This window comes from Antedon mediterranea, chromosome 1 (genome assembly GCF_964355755.1).
Source record: "Antedon mediterranea chromosome 1, ecAntMedi1.1, whole genome shotgun sequence".
NCBI classification, from domain to species: Eukaryota; Metazoa; Echinodermata; class Crinoidea; order Comatulida; family Antedonidae; genus Antedon; species Antedon mediterranea.
The window spans coordinates 7,115,966-7,137,374 of record NC_092670.1 but is presented as its reverse complement, the minus strand read 5'-3'; the positions used below and the strand labels follow the sequence as shown (position 1 = coordinate 7,137,374).

The 21,409-nt window shown below is 33.2% G+C and overlaps 1 protein-coding gene across 1 annotated transcript; it reads right to left on the bottom strand.

Annotated features, from left to right (window-relative positions):
• Positions 1–15,802: 15,802 nt before the first annotated feature.
• On the bottom strand, positions 15,803–20,816 carry LOC140040730 (adhesion G-protein coupled receptor G2-like). The gene is made up of 6 exons (XM_072086884.1): positions 20,811–20,816; positions 20,577–20,741; positions 20,176–20,294; positions 19,357–19,619; positions 16,798–16,867; positions 15,803–16,508 (listed from the first exon to the last, which is right to left on the bottom strand). The coding sequence occupies exons 1-6, from the start codon at positions 20,814–20,816 to the stop codon at positions 15,926–15,928; spliced, it is 1,206 nt and encodes a 401-aa protein (XP_071942985.1). The 3' UTR covers positions 15,803–15,925.
• Positions 20,817–21,409: the final 593 nt, after the last annotated feature.

Genomic DNA, 21,409 nt, shown 5'->3' with positions numbered 1-21,409 from the left:
TCCAATCCTTATATTTATTTGTTCAATTCATTATCTTTCGAAATTGTCATCTTCGAGTTTATTTTGAAAATTCCATCATACCAAAAAATTAGAACACGATATGTGTCCCGTAATTTCACCTATGCTACACTGTATATAGATATACAGTATATACTGTACATATTGTATGACACATAATAGGTAGAACTCAATACTATAAGTGTATAACGCATCATGTCATAGGATGGCGTACATCAACTTTTAACGATCGTATGTTAACGTACATGCATGTTTAAAAAATGTTAATTTTATTAAAATGATAAAAATGATCACCTATAATTCGTCAAAGTGACGAATTAAATTCTAGTTTGTGATTTGTAATTTTAAAACTGAATTAGATTTAATATACAGGTTTTTTGATGCGAATAGTTTAAAAACCTATTTCTTTTCAAATTCACCCGTGTGTTTTTCGCGTTGCTGTTTTATTTTGTTAGTCCTCTGAAGCTATTGTTAATTGAAAGGCTTGTTACATAACCTTTACACCAAACTCGTATACACATGATTGTAGTGGATTTAGCCTAAATCACACAGCACAAGACACACACTTTTGGTAAAAATCGGGTCAAGGTCATTAGGCCAATTTTGATTGGGCCAAGTATCGCGCTATGCGCGAAGGCTAGTTTGTTTGTTTGTTTGTTAGCAGGAAAGTATTTACAAGATCTTTACCAAAATGAATAGACAGATAGATATGTGGTCAAGGACCATTCCATTAACTTTTGGGACCATTTGGGACGACAGTCCCAATTCTGGACCACTTTTTAGTATACTTTTTCAGACCTGCTAGTGTTAAAAAATAGGACAGAATTTTTCAAAAGCCGGCGAGCAGTCTTAAAGTAACAAGTAAACTGAAATTGCATTTTCTCGAGAACTACTTGTCCAAAAAACTTCATTTTTGAACAAGAGGCAAGAGTTATAAGTTTTGATTTGTAATTTTAAAACATAATTTGATTTAATGTGCACGTTTTTTTATGCGAGTAGTTTAAAAAAACCTATTTCTTTTCAAATTCACTCGTTTGATTTTCGCGTTGCTGTTCTATTGTTAGTCAACTGAAGCTATTGTTAATTGAAAGGCTTGTTACATAACCATTACACCAAACTCGCATACACATGCTTGTAATGAAATTAGCCTAAATCACAAACAGCATTAAGACTAAAAATACATATATTTTTTTTACCGGACAAATCTTATGTAGGAGAATTTTACAGTAGGCGGAGGTATGCACTCTCGGAGTGGCTTTCTAGTTCAAAATGTTCTTAGCTCCAACCCAAAACCATGGTGGACTGGTCCTGTAGACCTATAATTTCGTTTCATATTTCAATGTTTTGCAGGGACCTAGCAGCTCTATTTTTCAAAATGTTCTTAGCTCCACCCAACCATCCATGGCGGGCTGGTCCTGTAGACTTAAAATTTTGTTTCATTTATCAATATGGGCAATTTCAAGTGCAATTTCCAGGTACCTGGCAGTTCTGTTTTTCACAATTTTCTTAGCAGCTCAACCACCTGGTCCTGGAGACTAGACGTATATATTTTGTTTCTTTTTTTTTCGAAATACTATAATCCAATTTCCGGGGACCTAACAACTCTACTTGTTTAAAATGTTCTTAGCTCTATCTCAACCTCGGTGGGCTAGTTCTCTGGTAGACTTGTAATTTCTTTTCATATATCAATGTATAATTGCAATTTCCGGAGACCTAGCAGCTCTATTTGTCAAAATGTTCTTACAGATCAGCCCATGGGTGTTAGTCTCGCGCACTTACAATTTTCGCACCCCACCAGACAGCAACCTGCCTACGCCTCTGCGAATATAACGATATATACATCTTGGCCCGTGGGAAGTTTTATGTTCGCGTATATTTTCTATGATAGGCATCATGAACTTCATTTTTAAAATTGAAAGGATGGATTTACACAGTCATCGCATCGGATCTCGTGCTATGTTTTTTGTCGCACAGTATCTTATCTGTATACCATACAAAATGGAAAAAGTTGGCTACCCTAAATCTGATTAAAACGGCCTCAAATTACGCTATAACGCGTTGCTTCCGGGGGCGTCGCCCCTGGACCACCTCCATCGGGGGCCCTCGGCGGCCCCTGCCCCCAGCCTAGCGATGCTCGCTTCGCTCGTATAGCCCCTCCGTCGGGGAATTTAGCCCCCACGTCGGAAAGATCATGGCGCCACCACTGCTAGGCAGGGGGTTTCTTTAATAATTTGATAGTCTAAAAGAGAATATTTTAATGCAAGATCACTCCTCCAGTCAATACAAGCACGTTCTTCAATCTTAGTCAACATAAAGCTGGTCAGATCTACGGTGGGGTTATCCATCGTGTTTTCTCTTCAAACAAATTATTTAATCCATTTTCAAAAGTAGTATATAAACAAGTTAAAAATTTTAAATGAAAATCTTTCTTATTACATAAAATGTTTTGAAGACAGTTTTGAAACTCATCTTTCCTTAATACAAAACACATAATCAGTAAAATATCAATTTGTATGGATATCAGTTTTTCGAGTAAAGCAAGAATATTCTACATTTTCTATTTATATTTAAAAATAAACATATCAATATTTGTTCAATATCAACAGTTAATTCTAAGTTGAGAAATTGCATAAAATACTTGAATAAAAAATGTAAACATACCTATGTCAATAACCTTCAGTCCTAGAGCAAACCCTCTGTTAACAACTGACAAGTCGGTTTGAAAAGTTATATTCAAGTGTGTTGTTACCAGAATAGAGTTGTTACTATTCCACTCTATAAGTAATGTATCGCCATTGACGTCAACATACGTTATAATAAAAAAGTCACAACAGCTCTCGAGCTCTATATCATAAAACGTGAGTAGAATTCCAGTATTTTGAGGGCTTTCTACGATCCATTCGCAGTTTTCATTGTTATCGTAGTTGTCAGGATAATTTGGAGAAGTTATGTTGATAACATCATTACTGTTTAGATAAATATTTTCAACACAATCTGGTGAGGTAATAAGACAAGATTTGTTACTGATTAAGCAATAATTAAAAATAATATATAGCTGTAAGCTTATGTGGATATTGCTAATTATTGGTAGTAGTAGTATTAGGCTAGTTACACCTGTTTTTTTATAGCTTTTCGGTGCATCTCTATGTTGTGTAATGAAGCTGATTAAATTGTTATAGTATATTGCTAAAATAGTCAGTCGCATTTCTAGTAATGTAATCACAATAAGTTAACTTTATACCTTAACTTATTTAGATTGATAGTATTACCATTGTATCTGGTTTTTAATAATATACTCTCTTTGATTGTTCCCTCATTTTGGTCTAAAACAATAACATTAATATATAGATACTTTATTAAATAAAATATATTTTTAAAGAAATGTTTAAAATGTCATGCTGTATGATTGTACCTACCATTTACTATCGTTGAGATACTACTCTCTTTTTGAAAGTCCGTTGTTGCATCTACAATTAAATTAATGATATCATGTAAGTGATGTCATTTTTACTTTAGGTCTACCGTAGCAAAAATTATATCAATCTTACAAGAGAGAATACAAAATTCTTAAACATAGGCCTAATTTTAATACATTTTGTGGATATATGCTTAAATACTAGCATTTTGATATGACGTTAAAGACAATTAAACTTACCGGTTATGGTAACCCATTCAGTTACTTTATCTGTGCCCAAAGAAATATCTAAAGTAAAAAGGGTGATAAACAACAAATGTAGTAAGCAAAATAATCTACGGGAAAAAACAACTACTAATCTTCATGATTAGATTAAGAATAGCATTAAACCAACCTACTATACTTCAAAAGGTTTCAGTATTAAAAAAACATGGATTTGACTTTAAGTTAACGTACCACCTATCGTAGTCGATATATTATTATGGTATGTTTGTAATTCCATTAGAAAATTAAAATAGTAATTATTTAAACAATTTACTTATAGACAATCGATTAAAGTTAATGTAAATTGATTTCATATTTGTTTATATTTATTTAATCTAACATATAATAATTTAATGAGTTGTCCATATTATATCCAGTTTTTAGCAAGGGACGTTAACATAATTATATTAACTAGATGGTACGCTCGCTTCGCTCGCGTACCATCTAGGTCGTGCCCACAGATGGTTCTCGAATACATAATAATTTCAGCGTTAAAAAAACTGGCGATTTCAAATTTATACGTATACCGCAGGACAATAATACATGTCGTTTACAGGAACGAATAAATAGACACTGTGATTTATGTACTGTAAAATTAGTACCCTGGGAATTACTTCCGAAAGAGAAACTTGTCACAAAATGAGACCAATTGTTTAAGTCAAATTTAAACGAACTTAAATTGTGTGTTGTATGTAACATTTGGGTTGAGGGATGGGGAAGAGGATGGGTGCAAAGAGGAACAATTTTTAAATATATTCTTTACCCATTTATTAACGAAATATTAATTGTTTTCATGTTTTACAAATAATATACCACTAAACACAGTAAAACATTGCGATTTAATACTTTTTTGAAACTATCACCGTCATAGTCGATTGAAATAGTACAGTACATGTAACGATACATCACTACGACGTATATATGTTTATATAATGTAAAACGATTCGTGAAAACCACCTCTATTCGGCGAAAATCATAAATTCGATTTAATCGTCAATAAATATTAAATTATCTAACTCAACTTAATTAGTAGGCCTAATGGTTTTCAATTGGTTCTTAGAGCAAATTCATACTTAAGTTGGTTCCTACCCTACCCACCCCCTACCCACCAAAGTTGTGTACATAATATACGGCGAGTGAAAACGCTAGCTCATTATCCGTTTAAAAAAAATTTATATCCAACCGAATTTCTGTTATGAGTATACAGTACCTGTACTTGCCTTTACGACGCCTGAGGGAATAGACACTTGTGGAACAGAGATTGGAATGTTCCATTCATCGCAAATCAATACATTTGTATAAACGTATATTAAATCTATCAAAATAGTATTTTTTAAAGAAAATCGGCCTGTCTTCAACATTATGATGCTATACTCGAGCTGTTCAACCGGTTTTCAGCCATTAAAAACAATTATCGTAGGAGGAGATAGGAAAATGCGAAGCATCCTCGTATTATTGTCTGCGGGTATTTTTCAAGACGGACATCCATTAGACAGTGTATACCACCATCGAAAAACACCCCTATTTGTGGCAAATCGTTGAACCTAAATTCGTTTTAATCGTCAATAACTAATTATCGAACTCAATTTAATTAGTAAACAGGGTTACATCAGGTGGTTAAAATCAGTACCGAAAGTACGAACCAACTTTATATACCATCGAGTAAACATTCTAGAAATAACGCGCGATTTACCGAATTTTGCCCTTACGTAAATTTATATATAGAAACTGTAGTTTTCTTATCGTTTCAAATTGAATAATTAATTAATATTCACTATATCACCGGACGGTTTAAAATTTAATGAAATAATTTATATATTACATTATATAACGATATATAAATAATAACTATAGTTTAGATATAAACGGTACGGTACCGGGCAATTACAAGTAATTTAAAATAAGAAAATTGTTTGAACAATTTAAATCTTACTTTGACACAGCAATAGATAGTCGGGACAACAGTCGGTAAATTCTTCACAGATGTTATCGCAATAACAGCTTTTGTCCCTTCCACCACATTTTCCTAAACAGCTACCTTCAAATAGAAACGTATCAATATATAAAAAACACATTTCGGTAAATCGGTTGTTAACTTCTAAAATGTTTAATTAATGGTATAGAAAGTTTATATATACGTTTGGTAATGTTATTAGGGAGGATTCGCAAGCTTACGAATATGATAACGAAAACGGATACGTCACACATTTGTGAAACTTTTGAGCTGATCCCCATTTCATATTCGTAAAGCGTGTTCGTGTTGACGAATATCAGTAGTCATATTGGTAACTACTACGCTTTGATGTTACGCTAGGCCTAGGCAGTCAAGAAACATGTACATGCGCTTCGTTCAAATTTACCGCAGTCATAATATTTGAACGGCGCCCTCAATATTCGTTGCCATGCGAAACAGATTTTTACTGGCCTACAAAAACGAATACGTGTGCGTGACGTTTCCGTTTTCGTTATCGTATTCGTAGTGTTGCGAAACCTCCCTATTAACACACAATAGGGAGGTTTCGCAACCTTACGAATACGATAACGAAAACGGACACGTCATACATTTGTGAAACTTTTGAGCTGATCCCCATTTCATATTTGTAAAGCATATTCGTGTTGTCGAATATCACCAGTCATATTCGTAACTACAAAACGAGTATAGTTTTTGATCTATTTTGCACATTTTGCATTTGAATTAGGAATGATTCATGATTATAATATAATTATAGATTTATTGAAAGTAATTTACTAAAGTAATTTACTAAAATGCCAGGTCAATTTAGATAAATAGCAGTTTTTTAAAGTCCTCACTCGCTTTGATGTTACGCTAGGCCTAGGCAGCCAAGCACCAAGCAACACGTACCTGCGCTTCGCTCAAATTTACCGCAGTCATATTTTGGACGCGCCTCAATATTTTGTTGCCATGCGAAACAGATTTTTTTATGGCTTACGAAAACGAATACGTGTGCGTGACGTATCCGTTTTCGTTATCGTATTCGTAAGATTGCAAAACCTCTCTATTGAAAATCATGACACTAATGTGATTAATTTATGAAATATACAAATGCTGTAGGATTGTACTTACCATTTTCCATCGTTGAGTTAGTAGTCTCTGATTGTAATTCTGCTGTTGCATCTACAATTAAATTTAGGATATTCATGTCAATGACGAAAGCTTATTTTACCTTAGGTCTACCGTAGCATAAATCATATCAATCTTACAAGAGAGAAAACAAAATGTAGCAAATATTCTTAAAAATAGGCCTAATCTTAATAAAGTTTGTGGATATATGCTTAAATACTAGCATTGAATAACGTGGATCACTTATTTTCATATTTACAGTAAATTTCAACATGTTTTAACTTGTCAGAATAAAAAGTGATAGTCTTCTGGAAGCTGCTGAATTGTAGAATTCATGTAAACATTTTTACCAATCGGATGTTGTGACGTCATCATATGGCCAGTTTAATATTAAAAAAAAGTCGGATTTTCATCTTTTACGTCATAGTTCATCACATTTAAAAGAGCGCGCATCTAGATACTATGTATCAGAATTCCTTAAACATTTTAATGTGTTGTTGGTAAACAATTATCTTCGGAAACTGTTCTTTAAAAAATTTGAATAAAAGGTGGGTCCAGTAATTTCAACTATGCTACACTGTAGATATATACAGTATTATATGGATATACTATAAGGCACAAAATAGACATAAATTAGCACCAACATATTATTATTTGTGGTGCGGAGACGACTCCCATCCACCGGGTCCCCAGGTTGCGGATTGAAGATTACGGACTTCAGATATGGAGGTTAGCTGCGAATATTAGATAAGCAGTCCCGGAGAAAATCACGGGTTGCCCTTCAGAAAGGCGTAGCACCCGGCAGCTGCCCTGTCAGGGTTAATGTGAAGTCATTGGCCGCAGGATGAGGGTTGGATTCTTTTGGCAGATAACAACAAATACTTATTCTGGCAAAGTTTCCATTTTGCGTTGGCGGAGGATGCTTCATGCACAATGGCAAAAGCAAAACAACTTTGTAAAGGAAGTACTGCACTGCTAGAGACCTGGCGTATCCTAGTAGTACATAGCCACCGAAAGTAATCTGATGACTCGTACTCGAAACCCCACAACATACCGCATCGCCCGTCGCGCGGGTTACCAGGGGGCGCGTTCTACTGATTGTACGACTTTTACTCAGTGCTCGAAAAATCAACTACAAAGTCACAATAACACTTTATAAAATGTAAGAGAACGACAACCTTCTCAAAGTTCAACGTTCGAACTCTGAACACCATAAATCAACTTCATGAACTCGTTGCCTCTGCAATTCTTTTCAACATCGAAATTTTCTGCATACAGGAACACCGCTTCTTTCTCGATGACTTGACACTTAAAAACCTCGATGTTGGCAAAGGCTGGACATTTATCTCAGCTTCTCCTTGGAAGAACAATATGAATGCTTCCATCGGTGGTGTTGCAATCCTGCTAAGTCCCAACGCCCAGAGATCTTTGAGTAATATCGAAATGATCCTCCCTCGAATAATCATTGCTTCTTTTAACGGAAATCCTGCAACAACCGTTATTTTGTGCTACAGTCCAACCAACACTAGCCTTGAGGATGATGTTGAGGACTTTTACAAAGCCCTCTCTTCACTTGTTCGAAATATCCCTAAACATAATGTTTTGGTAATGGGAGGTGTTATGAATGTAAAACTTGGAAAAGAAAATCATCTGTTTACTTACCACCATGAAACAAATCGAAACGGTCAATATCTACAAGACTTCGCCGATGAAAATGATCTCATCTGTCTAAACACCAATTTTGAAAAAGAAACCATCAAAGCTGTGGACACATACATACCCTCACGGAATGAAAGCCCAACTCGATGATATGCTTGTAAATAAGAAATGGATTAACAGCATCGTCAATAGTGAGGCATATAATACGTTTGAAGGAGTGAGCTCAGATCACAGGATTGTTTCAACAAAAATACGCCTTAGTCTTAGCTAAAAAAGCAACAAAATCAATATCACCATCTTACGACTGGTCAGTTCTATCCAACCAAAATACTCGAGACATCTACACAGTTGCCGTGAGGAACCGCTTCGATGCTCTTCAATTGGTACGCGAATCAACATCAGCATCAGCAAACTCTGTGTATGAAAGTTTGATCGAAGCACATGACCATGCTTCTAAAATTGCTCTTCCACTGAAGCCGAAATTGAAACGTAAGGTTCCCTGGGAAACCAATGCAATTACTGAAAAACGCAACGTCAGAAAAAAACGCCTTCCCGACGAGGGCTAGCGAAAAGTCTTTTGCTGATGCTCAAAAAGACCTTGTTGACACTTACGAATCTGAACAATCTAAATATGTCCAAGATAGAATCGACGATATAAACAATGCCCATGCAAATAGACAATCCTCCTTGGTTTGGAAAATAATAAACGACATTAGTGGAAGAAAGAAATCAAATAAAGCAAAACTCAAAGCAGATAGTCAACAGGAACGCCTTGATAAATGGAAGACATATTTCTCTAATCTCCTTGGCAAAACTCCTACAGTGTCAGACGAACCAATCAAAATGATCATACAAGAAAACCTCCAAATAAAACTAGGAAACTTCATAGAAGCTGAACTCAAAATAGTTCTTAAAGGCCTTAAAACGAACAAGGCTGCCGGCCGGCCAATACCTCCTGAAGTATGGAAAACAGAAGCGTTTAATGACATAATCTTACAACTTTCTGTCTGTATATTAATGTTATATGTTATTTTTCCATTTAATGTTTACATAGTAACATTGTTATTAGGTTATAAAAAAAACTGTATTATCGTGGTTTAATCACATTTATAATTGATGTTTAGTTTATCTTGTATTACTATTTTTGTTTGATATTACGATAAATACTTTTATAGGTTTTTAATAATTTACCTTCCACCTTGATAACAAAGTCACATGTTCCATTATTGCCAAAGAGATCAGTTGCTGTAAAGGTGATTGTGTGAGTTCCAATTGGAATCATGTCACCTGACTCATATGGTGATGACACCACAGTCACTGTTCCATTGCCACTTGTCACAGGAGGATCCCACGTGACTGTTGCATTTGGACTTTTTTGATCGGTTTGGATATTTATTAGTCCAGATACTCCTCCGATGTAATTATTTGAAGTGACATTTGTGGGGCAGTCAATAATTGAACGTTCATTATCTAATAACAAAAAAAGGAAAAACAGAATTAACACAAAGAAAGTAAGAGAAAATGAAGAACAATCTGCTTTTTGGTACCAGACCACTACTGTAACGGAAAAACTTCGGGACAAATGTCCGTCTAGGTTACCTACCTCATCTATATCAGATGTACTGCGAAACGTAGATTTGATAACATTAGTTCTCACTATTACGACATTTCTATCTTAGGAAGATATTATAACATGTTTTAAAACAACATTTCTGATTTCATCGGTACATTTTCAACCGTACATGGTAGAAGTCATTTCCGGGTTCACGTTGAGTCATCACCTTGCAATTTCCTGGTTTTAAGTTTGCCGTTGATAGCGATAGCCAGTTAAGTTTTTTGTTTATTTTCGGACTGCGCATGTGAAGGTACAGTAGAAGGGCCTCCTCCGTCGGGGAAAGCTGCCCCCCCCCCCGTCGGGGAAACCTTCTATTATTAATTCATAGGCATAACATGAACATGAAATGTCTTGTTCTATGTACACGGCTGAAAAAAACGTGTGTGGCGTATTTGGCATTTTATTGATTTGTGTTATAGACACGGCGATTACGGCAATCATTGTATACTAAATTACATTGAGTTATTCACCCGGCTATAGGGTATATATCTGAGGTTAAACAGACCACCAAAGCACAGTCGTACACTAAACACATGCACTATCGAGGCATTTTCGGAGTGCCGCATTACCAAATGAAGTGTTTTTCGATCAAAGTTTATTATTAGTTCGTCGAAAAAATATCCGTATTAGAGTATTTAGGAAGGATTTATTTAAATTTACATTATGTGACATTGTTATTAAATGTAATAGAAACAGTTGCTCTAGCCTATTAAACAGTGTGTAAGCATCTATTTTTTTCAAAATTTTCTAAGGCTCGGGAGGGGGACACGATGGGGGGGGGGACAACCACTCCCAAACCCACCCCCTCCCAAACCCACCCCTCTTTCGCGCGTACGCCCCTCCCCCATTACAAGCCGTTTAACGTCTACTTTCTTAGGCCGAAACGAAACGGCTCACTGTGCCGCGGAAGTTAGTTTCTAACTAACTAAATAATGTTTTAATTATACCAATTAGGATGGTATTTATTTGAATAAACAGCCAACACCTCTCCAATAAAATATCACTTAGAACCGCCCATCCACATTTTTACACACAACAAAAACACAATATTGTATTATATTTATAACACAATTATACTATAGAATTCATCGGACTGTTATTTACAATTTACCAAGCATTTGTTATTCTTTTTACCACTTTCATATCTATTAAAAGATTCGATTTGATTGTTAAATGTTACCCTATTATTCAAACTAAAAAATTAAACGTATCCTCGAATAAGCACCTCCCTCAAATGAACTCCGCCTCCCCACCTCCGCCATATACGGGCCCTACCAAACAATAAACACTATACTTTAAAATGTTATTAATCATCTGAGACACTGTGAAACAGAGTAGGTTTAGTTTTTTCAAGTATTTCAAAAATGGTAACCGAAAACTTCGAAACTAGAACGTCCTTCTAAAACCGTTTTACCGAGTCACTATCATTCCGAAATTGCTAACCATCTGCATACTATAAATATGAGTTAATTATTGTGAGGCTGGTTCACCATGTAGTTTAAGTTCTATTTATTTGTTGTTAGCCAAAACAATTCAATTCATTTCAAGACTATACATTTATTTGACTTGACTTGACTTACTCTAAACCTATTAAGAGCAGGCAGGTCCTCTTTGTACGTTCCGAAATAAATTGTATTTAAACTTATTCTTGCTCAACAAATTCAGGTATTTCAGATTTAGATACAACTTAATTTCAAATCTATTCAATTCGGGTTGAAGGAAGATTGACCAATTTTGAATCTGTGTGTTATAAGTCCACAGCCAGTTGAGGGAATCAACAAAGTGCCCAACTTCAGACTGAGTTACTACACCCAAGAGGCTCGACTACTGCCAGTTTTCAACAAACTAAGTTTATTATTTGATTCGTATTCCAACGTTAATAGGAATGATAGTAACATATCGATTATAAGCCAACTATTTAATTTACACTCTCTATTATTATCTGTCTTCAGCCATCAACCCCACTGACTAAGTTGATGCTGTATTTCTTTCGTGTTACGTGTAGAATGGTTACATGTAATTGATTTTGACTTTGCATTACAAATGTGTCAATAAAACCTTATAAAGTCTTCTGGAACTTGACTACAGACATAAAAATGCTCACGACCAGATCCAGATATTGATTAAAGTCTAACTTGGAAGAAAATACTCACTTTGTGAATTGACAAGATTAGAAATTCCAAGTATCAAAATCAGAAATGTTAGTAACATTTTCCTTTTAAATGTAAACACAAGGTAGGCACACTAATCGTCTGATCACAACTAAAAATGTTTTATTCAAAACAATATCTTCAACATGGTTTTAAAAAGTTGAAAGTATACAAAGTTGTGTGTACCAGGAACTAATTTTATATACGTTTATCTTGCTCTGATATGTTGAATAAGGTACCAGGAGGTTCAAAAGATTAATATGCTCAAATGGTTTTATATTGGTGTTTTGTAGACGAACGTAGACAGTTGTAGATATAAAGAATAATGCATTATAGTTTGCAATACATTGTGACGTATTTATTTTGAATCGTAGCCTTTCAAAACACCTTTGAATAATGTAGGATTCTATTTCAACCACGAAATACTAAATAAATATAAGCTGTGAGTGATACCGAGTTGGTTGCCAAATGTTCAATTGTTCTCAATTTCTTGAGTCCGGATCGATTATTTATCATTTTGTTATATTATTTTTCTGCTAAAAACCCTATCCTGTGACAATTTGTTGGGTCCCAATATATATCCCATTAATAGATGAGAACCGTCAGCTGTGGACACGACCTAGATGGTAGGCGAGCGTATTATATTTATTTTCTATGACTCCAGACATTCCGAAATAAAAGCTTAAGAAAGAAAAATACTCACTTTGGGAATTGACAGAATTAAAAATTCCAAATATCAAAATCAGAAATGTTAGTAACATTTCATATAAATGCAAAGAAGATAATGTCTCATAGTTTGACTCTTTTGGGATGAACAGAACGTTGTTTGAACCAGGAAATAATTGATAAATGTATAATGCTTTAGGCCTATAAATGCTTGATTTGATTTGTTTAACTAGTACCAGGGGGTTCAAATGATCAATATGCTCAAGGGGTGACATTGTGTATCTACAAAGGAATAGTACTGATTAGTAGGATCGATTGAATTTGAACCAAGAAATACTAAATAAATATAAACCTATTACTGCTTTATGAACTACCTGTAGCTTCCTTGTTTATTCTATAGTGAGTTTCTTTTGAATATTCTCTAGAAAACATCATAAACTAGAAAATACCAGGTCGATAGGTACAAGGAAGTCATGCAACAATATGTTTAGAAGGGTTACTCGGAGTTACCTATTCTATCAAATGCCTTTTTTAAATACTCGATGCTCAGTGTCATGAAAATGGTAAGGTCATGGTAGAATACTAGGATATACATTTAAAACAAATGTGATGCTATATTACCAAAAAACTTCTATAATACCGGAGAAATCTAGACACTGTACAGAGAATTGTTTGTTTTTAAAGTAGCTTTCATCGTGGTTCATAGTTCACTATACAGTACCTCAAATGATTGAGATATTGATGTATGAATATTATTATGTAGTTTTATACCTTTGCACATTCTGCTTGATATTTTGTTACCATTTCTCCGATACGATGATTTAAAAGTAACCGTGACATTTACTGTGTAACTGCCGTATGCAGTACAATTAGGAAACGATAATAACAAAATTCCACAAATTTTTCTATTATTCAGTACTTTCTTTACAAACTGTAAAAATATCAATAGACCTGTCAAAGTAATTTTATGTTGAAATAGATCCAGTTTAGTTTTTACTACATTGCTATATAACTTGAAACATATCTTGTAATTAATTGCTGTGATTTTAACACATCGATTTTTTTCTGTTTGGTTACTTTACATATAACATTACAATAATCAAAGGGGAGCAATGTATTTATAAACAATAATCAATGATTGTATGTATTTGGATAATGATACAATTTTTTCTTTCTTTAATGAAGACCAGCAAGAGCTTTTTTATTATTACCAATGTGTTGATTCCAAATAAAAGTTGTTATATTACTCCACCAAAGCAAACTATACAATATAGCATTTGGGTGTATTCTTCTTTATTTATTCTGCTCTTATGACGTCCTCGCCTCTGTCCACGACAGTGGCTGCATGTGAACCACCACTACAGTAGCTAGTTACCTACTCGTTTTGAAAAATGTACTATGTTTTTTTTTTGTTCAGCGAACATTGTGCGTGCAAATAGACCTATAGTTTAGTCCTTATCCGAGAAAACGTTATTACCAGAACCATAAAATAAGCGAGTGGACCTCGAACCCTTCCAGGTTTGATGACGATGGAGTCCACTGTCTTAATTCGCTCACCGATGGACTGGTTTATCAGTTGTGGGCGACTTATGAGATAGAAAGTTAAACATGACATACACGTCGAGTACGATTTGGACACTGGTAATGTCTCCCTAATCGTCACCCTACGATTGATTGAAACATCACATTGCACAAATAAAACATGAATTCTCACCTTCAGTAGTACCTTCCAATAGGAAAAAAAGAATATGTAATTCGTGTCTGTAATTTGCGTATGTACGGTGACATGTTTCACGTACAGTGCAGCTGGCTTAATACGTAATCATTTACATACAATGCTACGATTGGTTAGTTACCCTCGGCGCTAAATTTATTTCAGGTGTTACGAACGAGACAAGTACAAAATGACTACAAAACAAAATCGGAAATATCAACAGCACAAAAACAGCAACGTAAACGATTACAAAAATAACAAAAGTACGAAACGGTACCAGCATAAATCGAATAATAATTATTAAAAAAACCAATATAAAAACAACGTTCACGCGATTACTACAAAATGCAAACGATCCGAGTATGCAATTCTTAAAATTAAAACAAAATCATACACTGAAATTCGAAGTTAAATTGCTTTAGATATTTTAATGACGTATTATGAAGGGGAAGGTGATTGTACGGTGTATTTTAGAATATGTCAAACTGGAGCATATATTTGGTGTCGAACAAAAATAGATTATTACGGTACATTGCTATATAGTACATTGTTGTATAGTAGGCCTACATTGTTATACAGTATTTCCTTGTACATGTCTGTCTAATCCATGTCTTAATATCTCATATATATATATATCTTAAAATTCATTAAAAAAGCAAAAACAACAAACATGTCTTTAGGAGGTTTGTTATCAGGTGAAACAGCATTCTATAATTCTAATTAAAACTGATTATCAAAAATAGCGTATATGTAATACAGAATAGTAAGTTATTAATAAAATGTTGGTACAATATAATAATTATAAAATCTGAATAATGTAACTTAAACATTTTTGGTAAAATATCGTTTTATAGTAATTGTATATACAGATATATAATTATACTTAGGAGCATGTCAATATACATTATGTGATTCCGAGTAATAATGTGAAGCGCAAAAGCACTATTAAAATAAGACATAATAATGATACCAATATATAATTTAACTAAAATATTATACATTGGAAGATAATGTTTATATATTTATATCATAATACATTACAATAGTAATAATAACGTAATAAGTGCACATATTATACAAATGTTCATTATATTTTTTAGAAAAGCTAAACACATTGATTATTATCTATTATAATTAATGAGGAATATTTGAGGAAGAAAATGAGGAATTTTCAATTATAAATATCATTAAAATTATTACGGAGAAAGAATGGAGGCTATTAAAACAAAAACGGCTTTATAAAAACATTAACAATACTTTAAAAGGAGTAAAATTGCGGTTATCAGGTATCTGAAGGGAAGGAAGGGGTGAAAACAGGTTTTTGTTTGTATGTGTTGAATTGTTATCTCCGATAACTTAAGTCATTAGAAACATTTGAAGATTTGCCAAAGGATACCTGGTTGCTATTTGTATAATTTCTAAAATCTGAACTTGTTTGGTTCGATGAAAACTCAGGAACTTTTTTAGATGTGTTCAAACCCGTTGAATTACTTTTACGTCCACTGGAATACAGGGTGCTGTTTTTGGTTCCTTTAAAAGTTGACGACATTGATTTCAATCTATTACGAGTTTTTTCTACCCAAAATTTACGAATATCTTTACTTCTTAAACAATACATAAGAAATATAAAAAATCCTTGAAAGGAATTCAAAATACAGAAGAGTATCTGGATCATCTCGGAGGCACTACCAATTGCAAAGAATCCAATAAGCCACGTCATTCCCATCACTACCGATATACACACAGCATTCTGTAGTAAATGCATGCCATTGTTTTTTTTCCGAATTCGGTGAGCTTGTTTTGCAACGTTACCAAGTTTGCTTAGACTGTACATTACCATAATAAATACAACCACGTTGAAGAGTAATAAGATGGCAATAGGTAATGCTACGCTGTAATACATACGGGTTACAACAAGAAAGCAACTGAAAAAAAAATTGTGGATATAAATAAAAGTGGTTTATTCTGTATTGTAGTACATTAAAGAATATAGTACTGCATATTCCTACAAACAACAATATTTATTTGGAGGCAACTATAAAGTTACAATATAAGACAATGAAAACATATATAATATAAAACCGTAAAGGAAATCCGTCAAATGAGCCTTGATCATAATAAATACTAGAGATGCAAAGCATGAATAAGCACAGTTAGAAGCTTGAATTAAGAAGAATAAAGAGGGATTCTTTTTTAAATGGTCTTGTCACTTACTAATGCTTTGTATTGGCATAATTGTCGACGTCAACACCAACAGTTATCGCAACAATCACAGATGGTAGACCTGTAATCAATACATTATAAAAGCTATATAAACTATAATTAACAAACAGTCATCATTACATATTAAAAACCAACTGTATTACTACTAGAATTTTGCATCATTTGTTTCATAATTTTTTTTTTCACCACTTTTTCCCTTCTTTGAATATTAATGTTAATGGTTTGATATGTCCTGTGGTTTAAAGTAGTTGTAATAAATAAAGCATATTTTATCATTTCCCATTGCGTACAAAGATGCGGCCCAATGATTAAATATTGGTATAATGATGGTTTCAAAATGTAACAGATGAAGCATTGCCTAAACTAATTTTCCCTAGAATTTATATAAAAGGTGCAATAGTAAAGGTGACCTGCTCTGGCATAGTGAAACATAACTCGCTGATCTTTATTCAGTGTATTGACCTATAGAAGTACTATGTAAGTTAAAAATCACTATCTTGGTGAAAATAGGGTTTTCCCCTTTTTGGAATTTACAACTATTTAAGAATCAAGATCAAGTTTCATTTTGTGTGAATTAAGTTTATAAAAGGGCTAAATAAGTGATTTTAATGAGTACCTTTTTTGTCTTGATTTCATTTTGTTGCAAAAAAATGAAATAAAGTGCATGAAACACTGTTAGAAAACTGTGCAGTTTATGAAAATATTGGTATAGCTACCTTTAGAAACATGGTAGAGTCTGAAAATTTAAATATTCATAAGCCATATTCAGTGGGTATTTCAAGTGGTTTTCAATATTTTTGGCTTCTTCGGCGGGAATTAGAGGAGGTAAAAAGCTTCTCTGACGTGATTTTTACACAACAGAAATCCGTTGTCAAGGATACGCCACGTAATGGCTAGCGCGTAGTAGAAATACAGTACTGTAATTGGCTTATCCTTACAATGACCTTTGACCTGTTTACTTTTTACGCGGAGAAGAGAGTGTAAACAATTCAGATTTAGGATAATCGATTGATCTAGTCTAGGGTCTAGGCCTAGGCCAAATACAATGACTAAAAAATAAAAACATAATGAGAGTAGCAAAGGACCTATGATATTAAATTATTACAGTCAGTGTAGTGACTAGCCTAGGCCTACTAAGTAGCCTTATGGACTCCAGGCTGGGTCCTTCTAGGCCTACTTGTCCTAGCCTAGCTAGGCCCTAGGGTAGGCCTAGCAGGTCTAGACTAGACTAGCTAGGCCTAGGTAGGCTAGCTAGGTAGGTTGCAGGGCAAATAGGCCTAGCTAGGATAGGTAGGCTAGGCCTAAGTGGCACTTTTATTTGCCTACATATCACATAGGCCTACCATATTTATTGTTTTTACATAATAAGTATTGTATTAATTCATGTTATTGTAGGCTATTATTATGCACTTACACCAACATAATTTCATAACATTACACAATTTTAAGTAAATGCTTAAAACAAACTTAATACATTAGTATGTGCTTAAAACATATCCATTATTTAATTGATTAAAGCAATCGCATAATGTTATTTAAGTTGTATTTGTTATCTAATCAGCAGGCACTACACAACTAAAATTTAAATTATTTAAGTAACTTTTAAGAACGTACTTAAATCCAGTAGTTCAAGAAATGGTATTTAATGTTATATAACTTAATTTATTATATACATTTGATTAATTCTTAAAGAATAATACAGTTTTTTTAGTGTAAAAACATTAATTTACCCCCTTTTTTACCATTTTAAGCAAGTGCTTAAAAGAAACACAAGTTTGTACTTAACATAGAATGTGGAAATATTTTTTTGTATGCATTGTCACAGTAATCAATATCCTACCAAAAAACATTTCATTGTATCATATTTTGTGAATGTGTGATACTTAGAAAGTATACACTATTAGATTATCAAATATTAATTTGTGTTGTTGTTTTATAAAATAACATTGACATTCAATCATGATTTTCTCAAAACTGTTATTTTTATATTTCTTTATACATGCTTCGACTTAACGTACAATATCTCGGGATCCCCTTCATGTTAAATATTAAGTTTGGTATCATTGTAAAGGATATAACATTTCCTACCAGATAGAATACAAATCTGAAAAATTTAAATTTTCGACTTATGTTTCACTTTGCCAGAGCAGGTCACAAAGCATTTCTATATCATTATACGTTAAAATAATTATTGATCTAATAATTTCATAACTTTGTATTAGGCATTAAACATATGTATGTTTTTGGTGTATACATTGATTTCCTGATTTTATTTCGTTTAATGTTCATTGTTTTGGTAGTCACAACATATGGTAACAAAATGTTGAACTACGTAACTACTTTAATACTTTTCATAGCATTTTGTTTGAACATTTTAAGAAAACATGTGTCTTTCTTTGTCGTGTAAATTTTAAATCACTGTATTATAATATATTTGAAAGAAAATAATAAGTATGTAATTTATCTTTAAGCATGCTTATAATGTGTGTGTACATTAATAAATGTGGCATTAGTAAGTTAATAACACAGTAAGGGTGATGAGCTACTTACCCCAAGCAAAAAGACAGGCTTTCACAAAAAATCTAGAAACATGTGTGTTATAAACTTTAACAAATGAATAATACATATTAATAGCCTGCACAGACATCCAAAAGATAGATGTGAGCAAAAAATAGTGAATCAATCCAGCGATGGCCGTACAAGTGCTCTCTTTTTTTGTTTTGTCAATTCCAACAAGAAAGATCAAATACAAGAAGAGTAATGATACACATAAGTGGCATAAGATCTGCTTTGGTTTACTCCTTCGTAGCTTCCTGAAAATTTAAAAGGAACATCATAAAATTGAATTAAGCATTTGGAGAGTAGAGTTGTAGGGGGATGCTTAAGAGATTTCAGGATTTTCCTTGTGACAAAATAAAATCAAAAGACTTGTTACAAGACTTTGTAGATGATAGAACTCGGTAAACTCATTATTAGAGCTTTGGAATTTCAGTTGTTTTAAAACAAAACAATGCATCATTTTTTTCATAATTAATTAATAATACAAATCATCAAAATTCTGATTTTTGGAATACACAATTTATTCTTAATAAAAGAAATGCTATACTGTTTATACTGTATTGTTATAAGTAAATTTGTATTGCAGCAATAAATGTTTTCAGTAAATTTGTATTGCAGCAATACATTACTGAATACTCCTGGTGATACAATGATCACTAGGATCATACATATAGGTAATCAAAAATGTGTCTGATGACCAGTGTTAAGATCTGAGCTCAATTGAGCAAATTTGAATTTTTTGAAATAAAGTACATTTGTATACAAACTCAAACTTGTAGTAATAACATGTTGCTATGAACTAAGCCTTACCTGTTTGTTGTAAAGGTAAATATGGTTGCAATTAAACAAACAATTGAAACAACAAGACCAATGTATGTTATGTACTTTGCTAATTCCGGTGAAGGAACCTTATCATCTCCATAAAAATTCTAAATGAAAACAAAATGCGTTTTTGTTTACAATTCTCTTCTTTTCCAATACGTAGGCCTAATACGTTTTTGTAGTTATCAGTTGGTTTACTCATATTTCCCAAAGAGTGTGTGCTATATAAATGAGCGTGGAATAAAAAGTCAACTCAAATCAAGATGCTATTATTTTAAAATTTTTGCCATGCTGGTGCATAATTATTTAATAAAAAAATGTGTCACATACTAAGTAATAAAACAAATTGAGTGTTATGCTATAAGAATTTATATCCTCCCATAACTTACCATCAGAATTGCAAAATTGGTTAAATGGTCGCAATGACAAATTTGTCTGTCACTGCCATCCAATGATCCATTAGCTAAGTAACATCCAGCACTTGACCATCCACCATTACCATCAAGTTCAAAATCCCAGAACACACAGGCTGTCTCGTTATTATTTGCGGATATCTAGAAGTAGGAAAATCAAATTATACAAACTGTATATACATTCAAGGTAAACCAGACATCACACGTTACAGTCATTATACAATTAGTTTTTCTAATTTTATTACATGTTTTTCTTGTACAGTATATGGTATCTATATATAAATTATGGTTAATTCTGACATAGGCGAGCACAATGCAAAAACTTCTCTACAAATCTCCGCCTTGGATACCTACCTTATCTATCTGAGATGTACCGCGAAACGTAGATTTGATAACATTAGTGTGCACGCCGACGCTATTGTTCCATATTTATATCTTAGGAAGATATTATAAAGAGTTTTTTAACAACATTTATGATTTCAACATTAGATTTTCCTCTCAATTTCAATTCTTCCCGGTCAAAGTAATTTCCGGGTTTAAGATAAGTTCACCTTGAGTTTCAAATATTTTCTCTCTTTTAAACACAAGGGAGCAGTTAAAATAATAGATTTGACCCTAAAGGTGACTGGAAACAGGCACTTTCCATCAATCAATACAGTGTCCCTTTGGAAGACGAAAAATATGTCAGAATTAACCATAATTTATATATAGATACCGCGCGTGTGTGAAGGTACAGTAGTTAAATAATAGGAATTATACTGCAAATTAATAAAGATCAAATTAAATATACGCCATAAAGAATCAGAATA